The sequence below is a fragment of the Dipodomys spectabilis genome, unplaced genomic scaffold (assembly GCF_019054845.1).
Source record: "Dipodomys spectabilis isolate Male_0828 unplaced genomic scaffold, ASM1905484v1 ptg000365l, whole genome shotgun sequence".
Classification (NCBI taxonomy): domain Eukaryota; kingdom Metazoa; phylum Chordata; class Mammalia; order Rodentia; family Heteromyidae; genus Dipodomys; species Dipodomys spectabilis.
Genome location: NW_024871042.1, coordinates 1,544,793 through 1,563,228, shown reverse-complemented (window position 1 = coordinate 1,563,228; position 18,436 = coordinate 1,544,793). Strand labels below are relative to the sequence as shown.

The following is an 18,436-nucleotide window of genomic DNA, read 5'->3' as shown; positions in this document are numbered from 1 at the left end:
GCAACCCCACTAAACTGTACATGAACAAGTCAAGAGAGTTTTCTTGCCTATGAAAGATTTATTTTTTATTTTTAAACTTTTATTGCCTTTATTTGCTTTTACTCCTTTTGCTTCCCAGTTCAACAATTTACAAATGGCTTAGATTCTATACATTAAAATTGCTCTCTCTCAAGAATAAATCTGAACATTTTCAAAAAATGGATAATTTAAAGCCACTGCCTTTGTTCTAAATTATTAACTCTCTAGATAGCCCAAAATTGCTCAATTGTTCAAGCCTAATATTAGGCAGGGGATTCTGTGGTCCAAGTTTTGAACTGACAAATTCCTTATGATACAGACATCTAATAACCACTGCTCAGATCAGGAAAAACATAAAGCACTCAAGATGAAAGCTCGCTTTGCAAAATTGTTCACTGTGAATTTACAAATTTCACTATAATATATTTTCTTTGATAGTATGCAAGGCCAGAAATTTCTTTGGAAGACATTGTTGTAGAAACCATGGTTTTCCTATGAATGGTTTCCTAGTGCAATTTAATTTTTCAAAAAATCTGAAAATAAATTGTCAGACCCAACAAAATTGAGATAGTTTATACATGCACATTAAATATTGTTTTCTTGATCTTTGTTAGTGGACTTATGTCTTAAAAAATGTATGACTAAAAACAGTTCTTCCCAACTATAGATAAGATGAAGCAAACAATTTCAGACAATCTCACAGAAAGAAATGACCACAGTTCATTGAGAAACTTCTATGCAAAAGATACAATAAACCATCAAATAAAAATATTATTTGGGCCAGGCATCAGTGGCTCAAGCCTGTAATCCTAGCTACTCAGGAGGCTGAGATATTAGGATCACGGTTCAAAGCCAGCCCAGTCAGGAAAGTACATGAGACTCTTATCTCCAATAAATCACTAGAAAATTGGAAGTGGCACTGTGGCTTAAATGGTAGAGCACTTGCCTTGAGCTGAAGAGCTGAGGGATAGAGCCCAGGCCCAGAGTTCAAGCCCTATGACTGACAAAAAATAAAAAATATATAAAATGTTGCTATGAAAAATAACATTTGAATGAATTACTCACCCTGAATATATACCTCCTAACCAAGGAAAGATATATACCTTGAAATGAGGTTAAACCCTTTTACATTTTGGCATGATAAAATTTAAAGTAATGTATGCCAGGTTATGCAATATTGTGATACTATTCCTTCACCATCTAAAACATATTCACTTTTACAACGTCGGTGCGGGGGGGGGGGGGGGGGGAGAAGGGGGAAGGGGAGGAAGGAGAAGGATTGGGATTGGTGGGGAGGGAGGAGGCTGGGAAGGGATGTGAAGGGTAAACCAAAGGAGGAGGCTGCAATGCTTGGTAAGAAATGTACGCATTATCCTGCCCATGTAATTGTAACCCCTCTGTACAGTATGTTCACAAATAAAATAAAATAAAATTAAAAAAAATATTCACTTTTATGATTCCATGCATTCTACAGTTTATACATTAGTTCTATGAACTACCAAATTTGTGACATCCACATAGCACTATGCTTAAATCAAAGAAGTGAGAAACTTGGGCATCTGTTCAAGAATAAAAATCTCTGGGCAGTTTGTTTCATAGTCCAAATAATGACAAAAGCCAAACTTCAACCAATGGTTCTCAACTCCACTAGACTTGATCCTCTTCTTTTATCACAAATGTTTTTAAATCCCCATGTTATACTAAAATTACGTCTATAAATATCAAGTATTACCTATATACACAAAACAGAAGATGTCCATGTATAAGTTACATTTGCCAAGAACTCTTTTTTTTATGGATACTGGAAGTAGTAGGACTGAGTCTCAGCTACCAACAGTATCTTACTCTAAGATGCCCTTCCTCTTCCACCTTGGCTCACTTTTCCCCTCTCCTGTCCTTACCTCCTGAATAAAGTTCATGCACACAAAAATTGTCTCAGGATCTGTTTGTGGGAAAACTCTTAAGAGAGCACATTGATCTTTTTAGGCATTTTAGTGTCATAAGTACAATCAGAAGGAGATATAGAAGGCAAAGTGACTATAGGAAAACTTTGTTTTCCTCATCTAAGGTCTCATGTACAGCTGCAAAAGAACTTGTAATGCAAAATGCAATTGCAGACTGGAGCAGGTACAATACTTCAGTGACTCAACTGCTCTGATGGCCTTCCCATCAGATATGGTTTTATCAAACATGCTTGGTGAAGTTCTAAGGAAATTATGGATAATTTTCATGGTAGATTAATGTATATGAGAGGCTGAAAAAAAGACTCCTTTATTAAAAATATTTTTAATTGTGAAAATACTGTACAGCAGGGTTACAATCACATGAGCAAGGCAATGAGTACATTTCTTACAATCATTGTTGCCTCCTCCTTTGTTTGCCCCCTACCATCCCTTCCCACCCATCTCCACAACTACACCTCCCCCACCCCCGACTAAATTATAAAGTTCGTTTTTTGACATAGCGTCTTGTATATCTCATTGTTGCAATGGGTCAACCTGTATCCCTATTTAAATAGTTTGTTTTTTCCTTTCCCCTCCCCAAATTATACCAACATCAAAAAAGAGGGGTTATACCATGGGGGAAGGACGTACAAGATACCTTATATATGATACCTTATAAATACATTAGAAACAATAGCAAGAAAGAAAAAAACACTGTGTCCTTATATTGGGGTTCATTTCACTTAACATTATCTTATCTGACATTTTCTGCTTGTCTCAGATATATACTAGTTATTGCAAATAAGGGAAACCATGGGACCTATGTTTCTTTGGGCCTGGCTTACTTCACTTAATATAATGTTTTCCAAGTCTTTCTACTTCCTAACAAATGGGGCGATGTCATTCTTTCTGATGGAGGCATAGAATTCATATATATATTCAAATATATATCACATTTTCTTGATCCATTCATCTACTGAGGGGCATCTAGGTTAGTTCCATATCTTAGCTATGGTAAATAATGCTGCAATAAACATAGTTGTGCTGGTAGCTTTAGTATGGCCTTGTTTGTAAACATTTGGATAAATGCCCAAAAGTAGGATTGCTGGGTCATAGGGGAGCTCTATGTGGAGTCTTTTGAGGAACCTCCATACTACTTTCCAAAGTGGTTGAACAAGTTTATACTCCCACCAACAATGCAGTAGAGTTCCCTTCTGGCCACATCCCCTCCAGCATCTGTTGTTATTAGAGTTCTTGATTATAGCCATTCTAACTGGGGTGAGGTGGAATCTCAATGTTGTTTTGATTTGCATTTCCATTATGGCTAGAGAGGTTGAGTATTTCTTCATGTGTCTATTGGCCATTCTTATTCCCTCTTCAGGGAAGTTTCTCTTTAAGTCTTCAGCCCCCTTATTTATTAGGCAGTAGTTTCTTTGAGGATTTGTTGTTAGGGATTTAATTTTGACCCTTGTCCATTGTATGGCTAGTGAAGTTCTTCTCCCAATCTGTGGGGTTTCTATTGATCTTGCTAGCTATGTCCTTTACCATGCAGAAGCTCTGCAAGTTCATGCAATCCCATTTGTCCAACCTTCCTTTGATTTGTTGTGTTTCTGGGTCTCTGAAAATTTCAGGCTGTACCAAGGAGATCTAGGATTTCTCATATTCTGTCCTGTAATGTTTTCAGAGTGTTTGCTTTGACTCTGAGGTCTTTGATCAATTTGGAGTTGATTCTGGTGCAGGGTGATATATATGGATCTAGCTTTAGTTTTCTACAAGTGATTAACCAATTTTCCCAGCACAATTTACTGAAGAGGCTGTCTTTCTTCCATTCTATTTTTGTTAGCTCCCTTATCAAAGATTAGATGGCTGTAGGTCTGTGGGTTCATTTCTGGGGTTTTCAATTCCATTCCATTGGTCCTGAGGTCTGGTCTTGTGCCAGTACCAAGCTGTTTTGATTACTATGGCTTTGTAGTAGAGTTTGAAATTTGGTATTGATATTCCTCCAGCACTGTTCTTGCTGTTAAGGATCACTTTTGCTATTGGGGGTCTTTTACTGTTCCATTTGGATTTTTGGATTGCCTCTTCTATTTCCTTGAAGAATGAAAAATATGGAACGCTTCACGAATTTGCGTGTCATCCTTGCATGGGGATCATGCTAATCTCTGTATCGTTCCAATTTTAGTATATGTGCTGCCGAAGCGAACACAAGACTCTTTTTTTGATGTATCCTATTATTTATAAGAATTCTTTTTTCCCCCTTATATGGCTGTTGGTCAAACATTAAAACATAGTGTGGAATGAGGGATATCTTTCAATGTGCTTATCTAGCTCATATGCCGTAGCATGATGCTAGTGGATCCTCCTCTCCACCAGTTGCTATCATGCCCATAGATTGCTAACTAGAGAGGAATGCTATGCCAGTGAGCACCATACAGAGTGAGAGGCAGCAGAAAGGAAAAGAGCACCTGGCTACGGCACTGGATTAGATAGATCATACTCAGTTCAAACCCCACCTTCACTTCTGATGTAAAGGAAGACCTAACATCATTTCCATATTCTCTCTGTGGCACATAGTTCTCATCTGTAAAATGGAAGCAAATGAATTTTCCAACTCTAGACTGTTTTGACAATTAAATGCATAAAATAGTGCTTGGTGTAGAGTGAAAATTCAGAAATCATAGCTTTTCTTGGTGTGAATTTAATCATGGCTAGTGATTGGTTTCATCCTTCTAACTTAGATCATGCTTCTGGTATGCCCATAAGAAAATATAAATTGTATAGTATCAGAAAATAGGAGTTTAGGTGAATTTGCTATTATGGTATAGTTTCTGAAATCCTCATCCCAACTGCCTAGCACTGATCACTTGTCACTCACTCCCAATCATAATAATGTAGTGACAGTATTATTACAGATTTTATATCCATAGGACTGACTAGGAGATCATATAAAAAATAAGGGGAAGCTGGGAGCTGGTGGGTTATACCTATAATCCTAGGTACTCAGGAGGCTGAGATCTGAGGATCATGGTTCATAGCCAGCCTGGGCAGAAAAGTCCGTGAGACTCTTATCTCCAATTAACCACCAGAAAAGCAGAAATGGTGCTGTGGCTCAAGTGGCAGAGTACTTGCCTTGAGCTGAAGAGCTTAGGGGCAGTGGCAGGCCTAGAGTTCAAGCCCCATCGCTGACAAAAAAAAAAAAAAAAAAAAAATTTAAAAAAGGAGGGGGGATAAGGAGAAGAAAAATATCTTGATTTAGTTCTATCTTTCCCCATTGGCTAAATAGACAAAACACAGCAAAAAGCTAGAGAATTTAAATACTAGATGAAATGATTGAAGGAGTGTACTATTGTAAACTATAAAGTGAAACTCAAATGTAAAAATGCTTTTTGTTCTTTTTATTTATTAATAAGTCCATCTAGGAAAGATACTGAGACTTGAAGCTTTAAAAGAAAGTAGAAAGGAAAATCAAATCCATAGCTTAAAAAAAAAAGTTCTTTGATATAAAGAACTGGCTGGGAAATGGTGACATCAATTTAGGCAGACGAACAGAGGTACCAAATTAAAGGGCCAGCTTTGAAAGGTTGCACATCTTCTTGAATAGGAGACCGCATTGATTGATGTGGCCTGTAATGGAAACTTAGATAATGAAATACAACCAACATTTAAGAATTTCAGGCTGAGAATTCATTGCCATGGTAACCCTCTCCGAAGAGAACTTGTATAAGAAAATAAGATTCACTTGACTACGTCTTAAAATGAAAACCTACACTAGAGTGAAACAAATGCAGACCAAATGTGCTCTCTGCTGCAACACCCAGAGATGGCCTTGGAGTCATAGGTCTGTGGTCTGATATACCAGAAGCTTTTACTCTCTCAAGACCTAGGATATATGACAAAGGAACATCATCTAGCTTTGAGGGATCTCTACTGGATGCCTCTTAGTTACTTCTACCACTGAAAATCTGCGATCCATTCAATAAATCATCTAGCATGATGCTCTTGGGAAAATTATGGTAACATATATCATTCAAACAAACATTCACTTGTAGCCTGCCATATCCAATACAATCACTAAATGGATATATCAATGGTTAGTTATATGCCACGAGAACATAATCTTACATCTAAATAAAATCGGCCTGATATTCAGAGTATAATTGTTTCTTTAATAAAACATCTAATGTCATATTGCATGTCATCACTCAAAGAATGTAAACTGTGAGCACCAGGTTTCATCAGTACAGGCATTTTTAAAATAGCTACTATGCTCCTAATTTTCCACCAAAGTGAAAAATGATGTACAAAGTAGTAGGAAATTAATTATCAGTGGAGTATGTGCACTGAATGGAAAATCACAAAAAAGTAACAATACCTGACCACTACAAACTCTTCATTAATTATGAAATTTCAGGCAACCATGGAAAGATGTTTAAACTAATGAATTATAGGTCACCCTCAAATCATACAATGGCTTGAGGCGTTTGTTTGAAGATAGTAATTGTTTCTCCAAGTATTAGAAGCTATCTAATAATGTTATGGCATTACTAACAAATAATACTAATACATACCTACTAGTGATTATTCAACAAATAAATGATAGTATCTGTTTCATATTCATCTATTTCTCTAGTAAAATTAGAGTTAAAATAGATTTCTCAGATCCCTCTGCTGTGATCATGAAGACTTCAACTTCAATGGAAAAAATAGTACCAATTGAACAGTTTATTAATACCTGGATAATTTCCTGGCCCCTTTGAAAGTAGGTATGAATTTGTGAACAGTTTGGCCAATGAAATGATCAGAATTACATGCATCCCTTCTATGCAGGGGCAGTAAAAATGCATGTATGAGTTTGCACATTATCTGCTCTGTGACTGAGGAAGCTAAGAATTTCAGAGCGGACATGTATATGATGAACTGCCCATCAACCAGTGATTTTGTGGTTATATGTAGCCATAGCACAACCTAGCTGATACAGAACAAATTAATGTATGCCATCACAGTACTTGTCATGTCTCATAGCTGCTTGCTTACATGTCTGCTATCCCAACTTAACTATTGACAGTTCACTCATTGTCATAACTATCCTACCAAGCAATACATAATGAAAGAAAGCAGAGGGGGCTGGGAAGGTGTCTCAGTGGTAGAGCGCTTGCCTTGCATGCATGAGGCCCTGGGTTCGATTCCTCAGCACCACATAAGCAGATAAAAGCTGGAAATGGCGCTGTGGCTCAAGTGGTAGAGCGTTAGCCAAGAGCTGAGGGACAGTGCCCAGGCCCAGAGTTCAGACCCCATGACCAGATTAAAAAAAAAAAGAAAGAAAGAAAGCATAATGTGATGATATTTTCAAAGATTAGAAACTAGATTACAAATTTACAAGTAAAAGGTTGAAAGTCACCAAGTTACAGGTTGTGGTACAATTAATGTAATTTAATTCATTTCATCTATGGAGTAGCAAACTGTGCTATTGTTAATGATCTGGCAATTTGTAACACTATACTACTCAGGATTATGATTAAGATGACATTAAGAATTTTAGCAATAGTTGTAATTGCCTAACTATATATGACTTACTAACTGAAGCTTATATTTTATAATTTATTTTGGCTTTAAAACATTGAGAAATACCCAAATATTGGTTGTTCATGCTTGTAATCCCAGTTACTTAGAAGGCTGAGATATAGAGAATCACAGTTCAAAGCCATCTCAGGAAGAAAAGTCCATGAGACAATAGATCTAATTAAGCAGGAAAATGACTAGATGAGTAACTCAAGTGGTAGAGCTATAAGTGAAAAGGTTGGCCAAAAGTGCAAGGGCAAGTCCCTTAGTTCAAGCCATGATACTGGTGCATGCGTGCACACACGCGCACACACACACACACACACACACACACACACACACACACACACACACACACACACACAGCATTAAGAAATGATGCCATACAGATTATATATCATAGCATGAATGATATGCATGTCTCAAATTACAAAGTGGTAAAGTTTAAGAAAAACTTACAGTGTATACTTTTATACAAAAATCCATTTTTTTATCAATTATCTTACATTCATTATCTCAACTGAATCTTACAATAGCCTTTTGAGTTAAACAGGCATAGACAACAGTAGCAATTTTCTAACTGAATGTATTTGGGAACCCATGTACCAGTGTCACATGCCTGTAATCCTACTTACTCAGGAGGCTGTTATCTGGGGATCCCAGTTTGAAGGCAGCCAAGGAAGAAAAGTCCCAGTGAGACTTCTTATGTCCAATTAACCACTCAGAAATTAGAAGTGGCACTGTGGCTCAAGTGGTTGGTAGACTAGCCCTCAGCAAAAATAGGCTCAGGGACAGCACCCAGGCCTCAAGTTCAAGTCCCACAACTGACAAAAAAAATCTGGAAACTAAGACTACAAAATTTTGACATTACTTGTCCATAGTCACACACTGATTACTGGAGGAATGATCACTAAGACATTTGAATTGATGTTTAAAAACGTTTTCTTCATTATAAAGAAATAAAAGTTGAATTCATTTTCTATCTTTATAGTCATGAATAATAGCAACCACACCTACACATCTATTGTGGCAAGTTTACCAAGTACAAGTCTATGTTGTAAAACATTTTTCCACATTTAGAATCTTCCTCACCTCAAACTAGTGAGAATTTGGTGATTTTAGCACTATGTTTAACTAATGGTAGTTAAGAACATGGCACATCAACTTGAACAGAAAGCCCTATTGCTTCCTTAAGAACAAGGAAAGGAAGGAAGGAAGGAAGGAAGGAAGGAAGGAAGGAAGGAAGGAAGGAAGGAAGGAAGGAAGGAAGGAAGGAAGGAAGGAAGGAAGGAAGGAAGGAAGGAAGGAAGGATTATTTTAAAATAAGAAATGAGACATTTAATCACAGCTCTGGCCAACCATGCAAGAACATAATGGACATTTTACTTCATATTTCAAACATATTTTCCATCTCTATTTTTATTTACCAATATTAGAATTAATTCAGTTCAATATCACCTGCTAACCTGATTTAAGTAATATATAAGTGATCTTTCAAAATTAACATCAAAGATGGTAAGTTAGACCAAATTCAAATCACAGAATGATAAAGTACTCTTCAGTTCATGTACACACCATGCAATGAAAGTTAACCAAGTCCCTAATTCTCACCCCTTATCTAATAGCAGTAAGTAGTATTATAAACAGGAACAATTACTTAAGATGATTATAGTTAGGAATATTTTATTATTAACACAATACTGCCATTTTTATAGTCTTTCAAATGTAAGCCTTAGTTTGATTTTGGTTTTTCAATCTATATTATTAGTGATTCTAGTAAATTCATTAGCAAGTTCTCTTCATTTAAGAAAAATCTGTTTTTCCAAGTTGGAAACTTCTGTACATATTCTTTTTTTCCCAAGAACTTTAGCCCCTTGTCTTTTAAAAATAAATACGTCATACTGACAAAACTTTAATTATTCCCTGAATGTGCACACCTGTTTCAATTTTCCTTATTTTCTATAAAGAATAAATTCTGGTTTAAATTCTGAACTTCAGCTTTCTGCTCTCTAAGGCAGAACAAAATCTTATGTATTGATTTGTTTGAAATCAATTTAAAAATTTTTTAAATCAAAAGGCAAAATAAAATATCAAGTTCTCTTATTAATTATGCAAAGATTAAAAGGGCTATAATTAACTATGAAAAAGATTTCTTATTTTCAGAGAACTCACCAGTGCTAATAAAAACACTTCTTTTTTTTTTTTTGGTCCGGTCGTGGGGCCTGAACTCTGGGCCTGGGCGCTGTCCCTCAGCTCTTCAGCTCAAGGCTAGCGCTCTACCACTTGAGCCACAGCACCACTTCTGGCTTTTTTTTTTTCTGCTTATGTGGTGCTGAGGAATTGAACCCAGGGCCTCATGCATGTAAGGCAAGCGCTCTACCACTGAGCCACCTTCCCAGCCTGCTAGAGTTGTTTAAATGTGAGTGATTCCCAGTGTTTCTCTTTGCAAACAATACAATCACATTTTTGTGAACTCTCAAATAAAGGTGATCTAGTCAGCCAACTATGAATTGTTTAAATTTCTCTCTGCTCCACAATTTCCATAAGGTTATAATCTGTGAAAAATAAAATAAAACCAAGGGATACTTGCCAAATTAACTTACTATTGGCTATTTACACTCCATTATTCCCATAGTTTTATTTTCCTAGTGTAATTGAGACATAATAACATTAGAACATGCTGCAAAAGGAAAGCAGTTGGATAAATACCTCAAATCCAGTTAAGAAGAGAGATGCTTTCATCTCAGCCTACTGTTAAGGAAATAGATTAGAGCCACATTTTCTGAATTCTGTCTATATTGATAAAATTTAGAAGGGATGTGGCATACTTTGCAATACAGTTTAAGATGGGTAAAATGAATCTAGAAAAAATAACAATGTTCAGCTAAAAGCACACATGGAGTAAATTTCTAAGAAATGAATAATTATAGAAGTAGCATGTATAGTCACAAGTATATGTACATGTAACTTACTGCCAATATATAATAAATTTACAGTTTTATAATAAATTCACCACTGGCATTTTCCTTGTTTAAATATTTTGGTGCCTCATACCATCTTTACTGCCTTCAAAAAATAAGTCAGTGTTGAATTGAAACTCCTTTGTATAACTACTTAAAGATACTAAAAAGCAAATAAAAAGCCATAAATAGAGATCAATGGAAACATGAGCAGAAGAAAGTAAATGATCCCAGTTTGGGAATCCTATAGTTTCAAAATCCAACATAACCAAGAAAAGCATTTAGAAAAACTTTAAGACATACTGAAGAGTAAACTTATGAGAACCAAACAAGCTTTTTGCAACTTACCAAGATTGTTCAACTTAGTTTTCAAAGTTTTGGAAATGGTTTCCTACTTCTTTTCCAACACAATCAATTTCTAAAACAAAAAGGCTGTAAAGGCCTATAAGGAACATAGATGTTCTTACCACTGATCGGATGTTATTTTCTTTCACCAGCTTCAGAGATGATTTATAGCAATTTGCAAGGTCTTCCTTGTGGGAACCATTAATATGGCCTCTGGCTATTGGCCCTACAGTATGGATGACATCTGTGAATGGAAAAGGAAGGAAAAATAGGATAAGCAAAACATTTTGTCACTTTTTCACATAATTGGTGCTTTATTTGTGGTAGGTATTCGTGTGGGAGCCCAGAAGACAGGCAAGCTAACAAATATTGATGATGTAAATCCTTCTTTGGTAAAAAGATTTCAGATCATACAACCTCCTAAAGTAAGTAACATCCCCAGAAGGTAATAACGATGGAAAGGAATTCCCCACCAGTGAATTGTTTCATCATTATTGGTCAGATCCACGCGAGACAGATTATAGTATAAGATGTGCATAATTGGAACCCTGGCAAAGGCAAGTCCTTGGTGGGAAATAAACAGAAATAATTGCCTGCAAAATGAACAAGTGAGTTGAACTGGGAATGAAGAAGCAATGTTAGACATAACTTTTCTTGTAAATAAGACAAGTTCAGGCCTTGCATATAATAAAGAAAAATATATGTGTGAAAAAGATCATCGTAATCTTAAAAGGAATGATTTCCAAAATTTCCTAGAAAGTTTAAAATGCAATCTATCAATCCTCACACAAGCATGAAGTATATAAGGAGTAGTGGCACACATATTTTAATAGGTCATTAATCACCTATTTTTAACATATTAAAATTCTTACAAAATAATCCATACTTTCTGATTTCTCCCTATGTATGTATGTATATATATAAAAATACTTAAAATCAGAATTTTTTATTTTTATTTTACATATAAAACACAGTCAATGAGTTATTTAAAAAACAATCTCTAAAAGTAATGGACTGATCACTTATGCCTATAACCCTAACTACTCAGAATGCTGAGTTCTGGAGGATCACATTTCAAGGCCAGCCTTCACAGGAAAACCCATCAGATTCCATCTCCAAAATAACAAGCCAAAAGGCTAGAAGTATTGCTCACATTTTAGAGTGTCTGTCAAACAAGCCAAGTAGAGCAAGCTTGAGGCTCTAAATTCCAACACTGGTACAAGTAAAACAAATCTCTATAGACTAACTTTGTATCTGAGGATACTAGGGATTTTACCCATACTTTCCATGCTAGGAATATACTGTACCACTGTGAACTACACCCACATTTTCCATATTCATAAAGTTTTAAATTTAGGAAGCAAACAAAATAAAATCATCCTCTTTTTAAAGTGAATAAACATTAGTAGAAAGAACCCAAATTTTAATTCAGATGACTTAAAATTTATATAATGCTTGCTTTGTACCTTTCAAATTACATCATCTTCAATGATATAACATAAAAGAATCACTGAGGTACCAGAAAGTAAACATAAGAATCACTGATGTCCAAACCTGTAATCTTAGCTATTCAGAAGGCTGAGATCTAAGGATTGCAGTCTAAAGACAGCCCATGGAGGAAAGTCTTTGAGACCCTTATCTCCAATTAATGAATATGTATATATGTATACATATATCCTTTATAAATTATATATTATAATTATATAGATATGGATACTATGAATTACTTTTGAGCCCAAACTGGGGCACTGCTTACTCATTCCTGCAATCCTAGCTATTCAGGAGGCTGAGATCTGAGGACTGCAGTTCAAAGACAGCCCAAGCAGAAAAATCTTTGAGACTCTTATCTCCAATCATCAAAAATTGGAAGTGGAACTGTGGCTCAAGTCTTGAGCAAAACAAAGCTCAAGGATAGCACCCAGGCTCTGAACTCAAGCCCTAGGTCTGGCACAAAATTTAAAAAAATAAAATAAAAAAGGATAAATTCTGACCAAATATAAACTTTGGGTTTATATCATTAGAACATTATACTGAAATTATTTTCTTTGGCTAATCAAGAATACTTTATTTTAACAAAAAGGACAAGAATAAGAACACATTACATAAACAAGAATTTGGCACAATTTAAATTTCTCATGAAATTCTAACAGAGACACAAATTATGAAGGGGAAAAAGTCTTTGTTGTTGCATGTTAAATGTTGAGACTCCTATTTGATATTTGAGAAAAGCCTCAAAGCATTAGTTTCAGTGATTAATTCTGAAACAATATTTAAACTCTTGCCAGACAAGATTAAAGAGGCTGTCATGTGATCAAAGTAGGCAGGAAATCTTTCACTTTGGAGTTCATGCAGATGTTATTTCACAGGTGAGCAAGGCTCTCACTGTAGTGAGAACTGCTACAATGCAGAAGCATGAGATACAGGGAAACTAGTTTTTACTTAATAACATATAGTACAGAATGAAAATATTTTTGTAATAAAAGTAACAGGTAAGTGTTTCATAAATTCAAGTAATACCAACTCTTTATACAATGGAGTTTCATAGAAATAGGGTAACTTCTATTTAAGGAGGAAGAACTTTGCTTGAGTTTATTCTACCCCTTGTGGCTACTCGTTTATAATGAACTGTGATATTCCAAATCCTTCAATGAATGTTAATGAGAGAAAAGCTGTAGAGGAACAACATAGGATTCTATAATGCAGGATTTCTCAAAGTGTCAGTCAGATATGGGCTTAAAGGTCAGTTAAATTTGAAAAATTACATTAAGTTACCTTAGTGTAAGACTTCTCTGGGCATTTAGTATGCCTTTAATGTATTATGAATCTCCAGGGCAGGGATATAGAATGTTCTGTTTTCCAAATAGGTTTGAAAGTGGTACTGTAGCTCAAGTGGTTGGGCACTAGCCTTGAGCTGAAGAACTGAGGGACAGTGCCCAGGCCCAGAGTTCAAGCCCAAGACCAACCGAATGAAAAAAAAGAGTCCCAATTAGGTTTGATTATTGAAACCTGTGGTTTTCAGACTTCATCACAAGAATATGTCTCCACAAATTAAACTTTGGGAAATACCATTTCAGGACTGTTTTGATATTCTCATTCTCATTGCTGAAATTGAAGTCTATGCTTTTCTTTCTCCATTGTACAAGCACCTTAAATATTAAATATATAAAAGAGCAACAGGGCATTGACCATGGCCTATTTTGTGGATGGAAAAGATCAAGAATAAGAGCCTCATTTGGGGCACTGGTGGCTCCTACCTATAATTTTGGCTCCTCAGGAAGCTGACATCTGAGGATCAAATTTAAAGCCAGCTCAGGAGAAAAGTCCAAGAGATTCTAATCTCCAATTAACCAGCAAAAAGCCAGAAGTGGAGTTATGGCTCAAGTTGTAGAGCATTTAGCCTTGAGAAAAACAAAACAAAACAAAGCTATAGGAGAGCACCTAGAACCTAAATTCAAGCCCTAGTACTGGGACACACACACACACACACACACACACACACACACACACACACACACACACACACACATACGAGTAAGCCTCTTTCCTAGCATTATAGGAGATCTGTCTGCTTGAGTGGTGAGAAGACAGGAAAAAAAAATACTGGAAAAAAGGGTGATGCAGAGAAGCCTGTGAGAGCAAGCACTAACAGGATCATACAAACCCTTTCCTTCACCATCATTGTCTCCACGACTTAAGTGGACTTTATGAAAAATTATTCCTGTGTTTCTTCAGTTCTCCATTTCATTTAAAAGTCTGAGGACAAACAGGCAATCAATGTACCTCCTCAACATCACAATATTGATCTTTGTATTTTATGCTCCATATTAATTTACAGCATCCAAGATCAAGTGTTATTATCGACCAACATGATGACTTCCTAGATCCAAAGAACTGGAGGTCAATCAATGTGAGGCTCGAAAAGAAATTTCTTTCAATATTTTAATTGTTCATAATGGTTATGAGTAACTACTCTATATAGAGCTCATTTTTTTAAATTAAATTTAATCAGAAGACCAGTTGCTAATTCCAGTCCCACTTCTGAGGGATGAGGTACCCAGAGGAACTCACCATTTCATTGGTCTCTGCCTTTGTTCCTTATCTGCTGATCAGTTATTTCTTTTTGCTATATGCTATCATTAATTTGTTTAATATGACAAAAGAGACAAAGAGACAAAATGTAGAATGAAATCTGGTCAGTAAAAGAAGATCTTGTATAGAGTGAAGTGTCTCAGGAGTTGTTTGATTATAAGGATTCATTTTATTCTACTGTTGGTAATATTAGAGTTTGAGCTCAGGACCTTATACTTGCTGGGCATGCAAACTACCACTTGAACCATGCTCCCAGCCTTTTCATACTTTAACTTTTCAGGTTGGATTCACACCTTTTCCTGAGGCTGGCCTATGACAGAGATTTTTCCCAATATCTACCTCCTGAATAGCTGGGATTACAGGAATGAGCCACCATGTCACCAGACCAGTTAAGGATCATTTTTTTATAGGGGGTAGGAGACAGGAAGGGAGGGACAGGTAGTATTGGGGTTTGAAATTAGGGAAGATTCTGTCCTAAAGATTCTTTTAAAATATCCAGAGTATCTTAGACTCATTTTTTTTACAATACTATTTTTTAAAGTTGCAATTATAATTGTACTAATGACATATTAGTTTACATTTTATTAAACAAAATATCATTTACATAGTAGACAGAAATATTTAATCTATATGCATGTGAAATCTATGGTCAATGAATGGATTTTGAATTCCTTGATATTGATAATGCAAATGGAAATATTAAATTCAATAAATCTGAAGGATGGATAGCTCCCATCATCCTTGGAAGCAATATAAGCAGCCATAGAAACTTCAAGGGATCTTCAGAAACACAGACAGAAGTGACAGACAGTTTTCATTTCATCTGTAGTATGGAAAGAACATTAGCCTATATATCCTAAGACATGACTAGAAGTTGTCCCAGAGATGGTACAGTCCCTGTGTGGCCTTGCAAAAGATGCTCTCCCCTTTGGTGTTTAGTCTTCAACACCCAAAGGAGAATATGTTAGCCATGGACTTTTTGTGGCTATGAAAAATGCCTGAAAGGACCTAAAGGAGAAAAGATTTGCTTGGATCACATTTGAGGAGGTTTCATTCTGAGGTGTGCTTGCTCCCTTCCTCTGGGCTGTGTCCAGGCAGAAGACCAGAGTGATGGGAGCCCAAGGTGAAGAAGTTGGTCACTTCATGGCAGACAAGAAGCAGGAAAGAGAAGCAGCAGGGAACAAGCTACATCTTCTACATGGTCCAGCCTACTTCCTCCTGTAAGGCCCCACATCCTACTTCACACCCTTCCCATCCAATGCCATTGTATTATGAGTCCAAGAATGAATCATTAGGTTAGAGCCTGCAGAATCTCATCCTTTCCTAAAAGCCCATCAATGGCAACCAAGTGTTCAATCCATGAACCTGTGGGGACATTTCTTGTTCAAACCATAACAGATTAGTTGTATTAGGTTCTTTGTAACTCTCAAGCTTATTTCCTTCTCTACAGGCCTATATATTAGATCTATAAATTCTAATTAGTCTAATTAATTCCTATTCAGATAAATGAGCATCAGCCAGAGTTCAAGTTTCTAAAACATGCTTATAGAATGAAGTACAAATTGGCATTATCTCCAGAGAGCAATTTATCAAGAGTATGATCGGGGGTGGGGGGGTGGGAGGAGAATACAGTCATAATATTCAATGTATAGCCTATGAAATTAAGAAAATTGAGGGGAGAGGTTGGGGAGGGATGGAAGAGAATGATGAAATAGTGACATTGCTCAAGACGCATTGTACTTATAAACTGCTTTCTTGAGTGATAATCCTCTGTATAACCAAACATAGTAGTTTTTTTTAAAGTACAATCCATTTGATCATGTAGTTCTATTTCTAGGTATTCATCCTAATGTAGAGTATGATTGTTCATATTCAAATAAGTACTTAAACATGTCATTCATGATAATAATGTACACAATAAAGATTGGAGAACAACTTACATTAATCCATTTATATAATGAAATATATATTTTGCTTCTGTAAAACACATAATAAAGGTCTTTCTTTATGAAGGAATATGAGAAAATACCAAGAGGCATTACAAAATAGTAACCAACTTAATACACGTATGTTTGGTATTTGACCATTAGTGTTAAAAAAGAAAAAGAAAAGCTTTTACAGATGTGAGAAAGAAGACATTTGTTTTAGTTAATAGACTTATGTAACATCTTTAAAAGTATAAATTAGTAGCAGTGGTTATCAACCAAGGAATGACAGAAACCTAAACAATGAAGTGTAGAAGAAAGAAGACTGTTCATGGTATACTTACATTATTATTTGGTGTTCAAGTTATGTGACTTTTTTATTGAAAAATTAGAGTATTGGAACAAAGAGTATATGGTTTATTAAACCATATTCTTAGATCTTTTATCATATCCATAGGAATATAAAGATCATTAGTCACATTTCAAAGAGGAGCTTTGATCACTATAAATATGAAACTATTTTTATTTTTTAACTTTTTATTTTTATTTTTTTGTTGGTTGTGGGGCCTGAACTTTGGGCCTGGGCGCTGTCCCTCAGCTCTTTAGCTCAAGGCTAGTGCTCTACCACTTGAGCCACAGTGCCACTTCTGGCTTTTTCTGCTTATGTGGTGCTGAGGAATCAAACCCAGGAAAGTATTTTTGAAGAAAAAAATTATATATAATCCCAAGGAACTGAAAATAATGATGTTTCCAGTTATAGCTTTTGCTTTGCTTCTCTAAATCTTCGTAAAAGTTTTATTTTCAAAGAAGTATAATGTTGAAATAATGGATAAGGTGGAATTTTTCTCTTAAATGGCTAGTTAGCTAGCTTCAAAATGTTATTATAAGTTCAATATGTGCACCAAGTTTTATATACCACAGAGTAGTAATATAACAAAAGAACATACTTCAAAAGTCTCTCCACAACCAATAAATTTGGTATCATTGTCATGAATTTTTTAGATGTAACACATATAGAAAAACAAATTTATTCCACCTTCTTAAGGAACACAAGAGAGGCAGAATAATGTGCTCCAAGTCACAAATCAATGTGGGGAGGCATTATCACAATAGCAGAATGGGGGCTGGGAAGTTAGCCCAGTGGTAGAGTGTTTGCCTGGCATGCATAAGGCCCTGGGTTCAATTCCTCAGCACCGCATAAGCAGATAAAAGCTGGAAGTGGCTAGCCTTGAGCTGAAGAACTGAGGGACAATGCCAAGGCACAGAGTTCAAGCCCTACAATGGACAAAACAAAACAAAAAAAAAAGAAAAAAAGAAAACAATGGCAGTATGGTTATGAGTAAACCACTCCCAATGTGACTAGATGACCCTTGTATTTGAATGCATAAGGAGTCTGCTGTGCAACAGGTTATATCAAGATATAGGGGCTTGACCCAACAACCACCAATGTACTATTTCTTATGATTTTTAAAAATATTTTTAGTATAAGTTTCTGAAAGGGTATAACTTAGGGTCCCTCATTTGGTTACAGCCAATGGTGGTTGCTGAGGAACAAGAGGAGGGGGAAGCATCTAAGCACTGCACAGTCATAGAGTAT

General features: G+C 35.8%; 1 protein-coding gene and 1 non-coding gene across 2 annotated transcripts in view; both read right to left on the bottom strand.

Annotated features, from left to right (window-relative positions):
- The window catches only part of Macrod2 (mono-ADP ribosylhydrolase 2), a 1,713,649-nt gene that overhangs the window by 650,261 nt on the left and 1,044,952 nt on the right, over positions 1-18,436 (bottom strand). Inside the window, exon 6 of the mRNA XM_042666421.1 lies at positions 10,948-11,069. Coding sequence (XP_042522355.1) covers positions 10,948-11,069 — 122 coding nt within the window. The remainder of the gene's footprint in view (positions 1-10,947; positions 11,070-18,436) is intronic.
- Positions 4,064-4,167, bottom strand: LOC122096154. Its single transcript, XR_006145250.1, has one exon. It is a non-coding gene; the product is annotated as a U6 spliceosomal RNA (small nuclear RNA).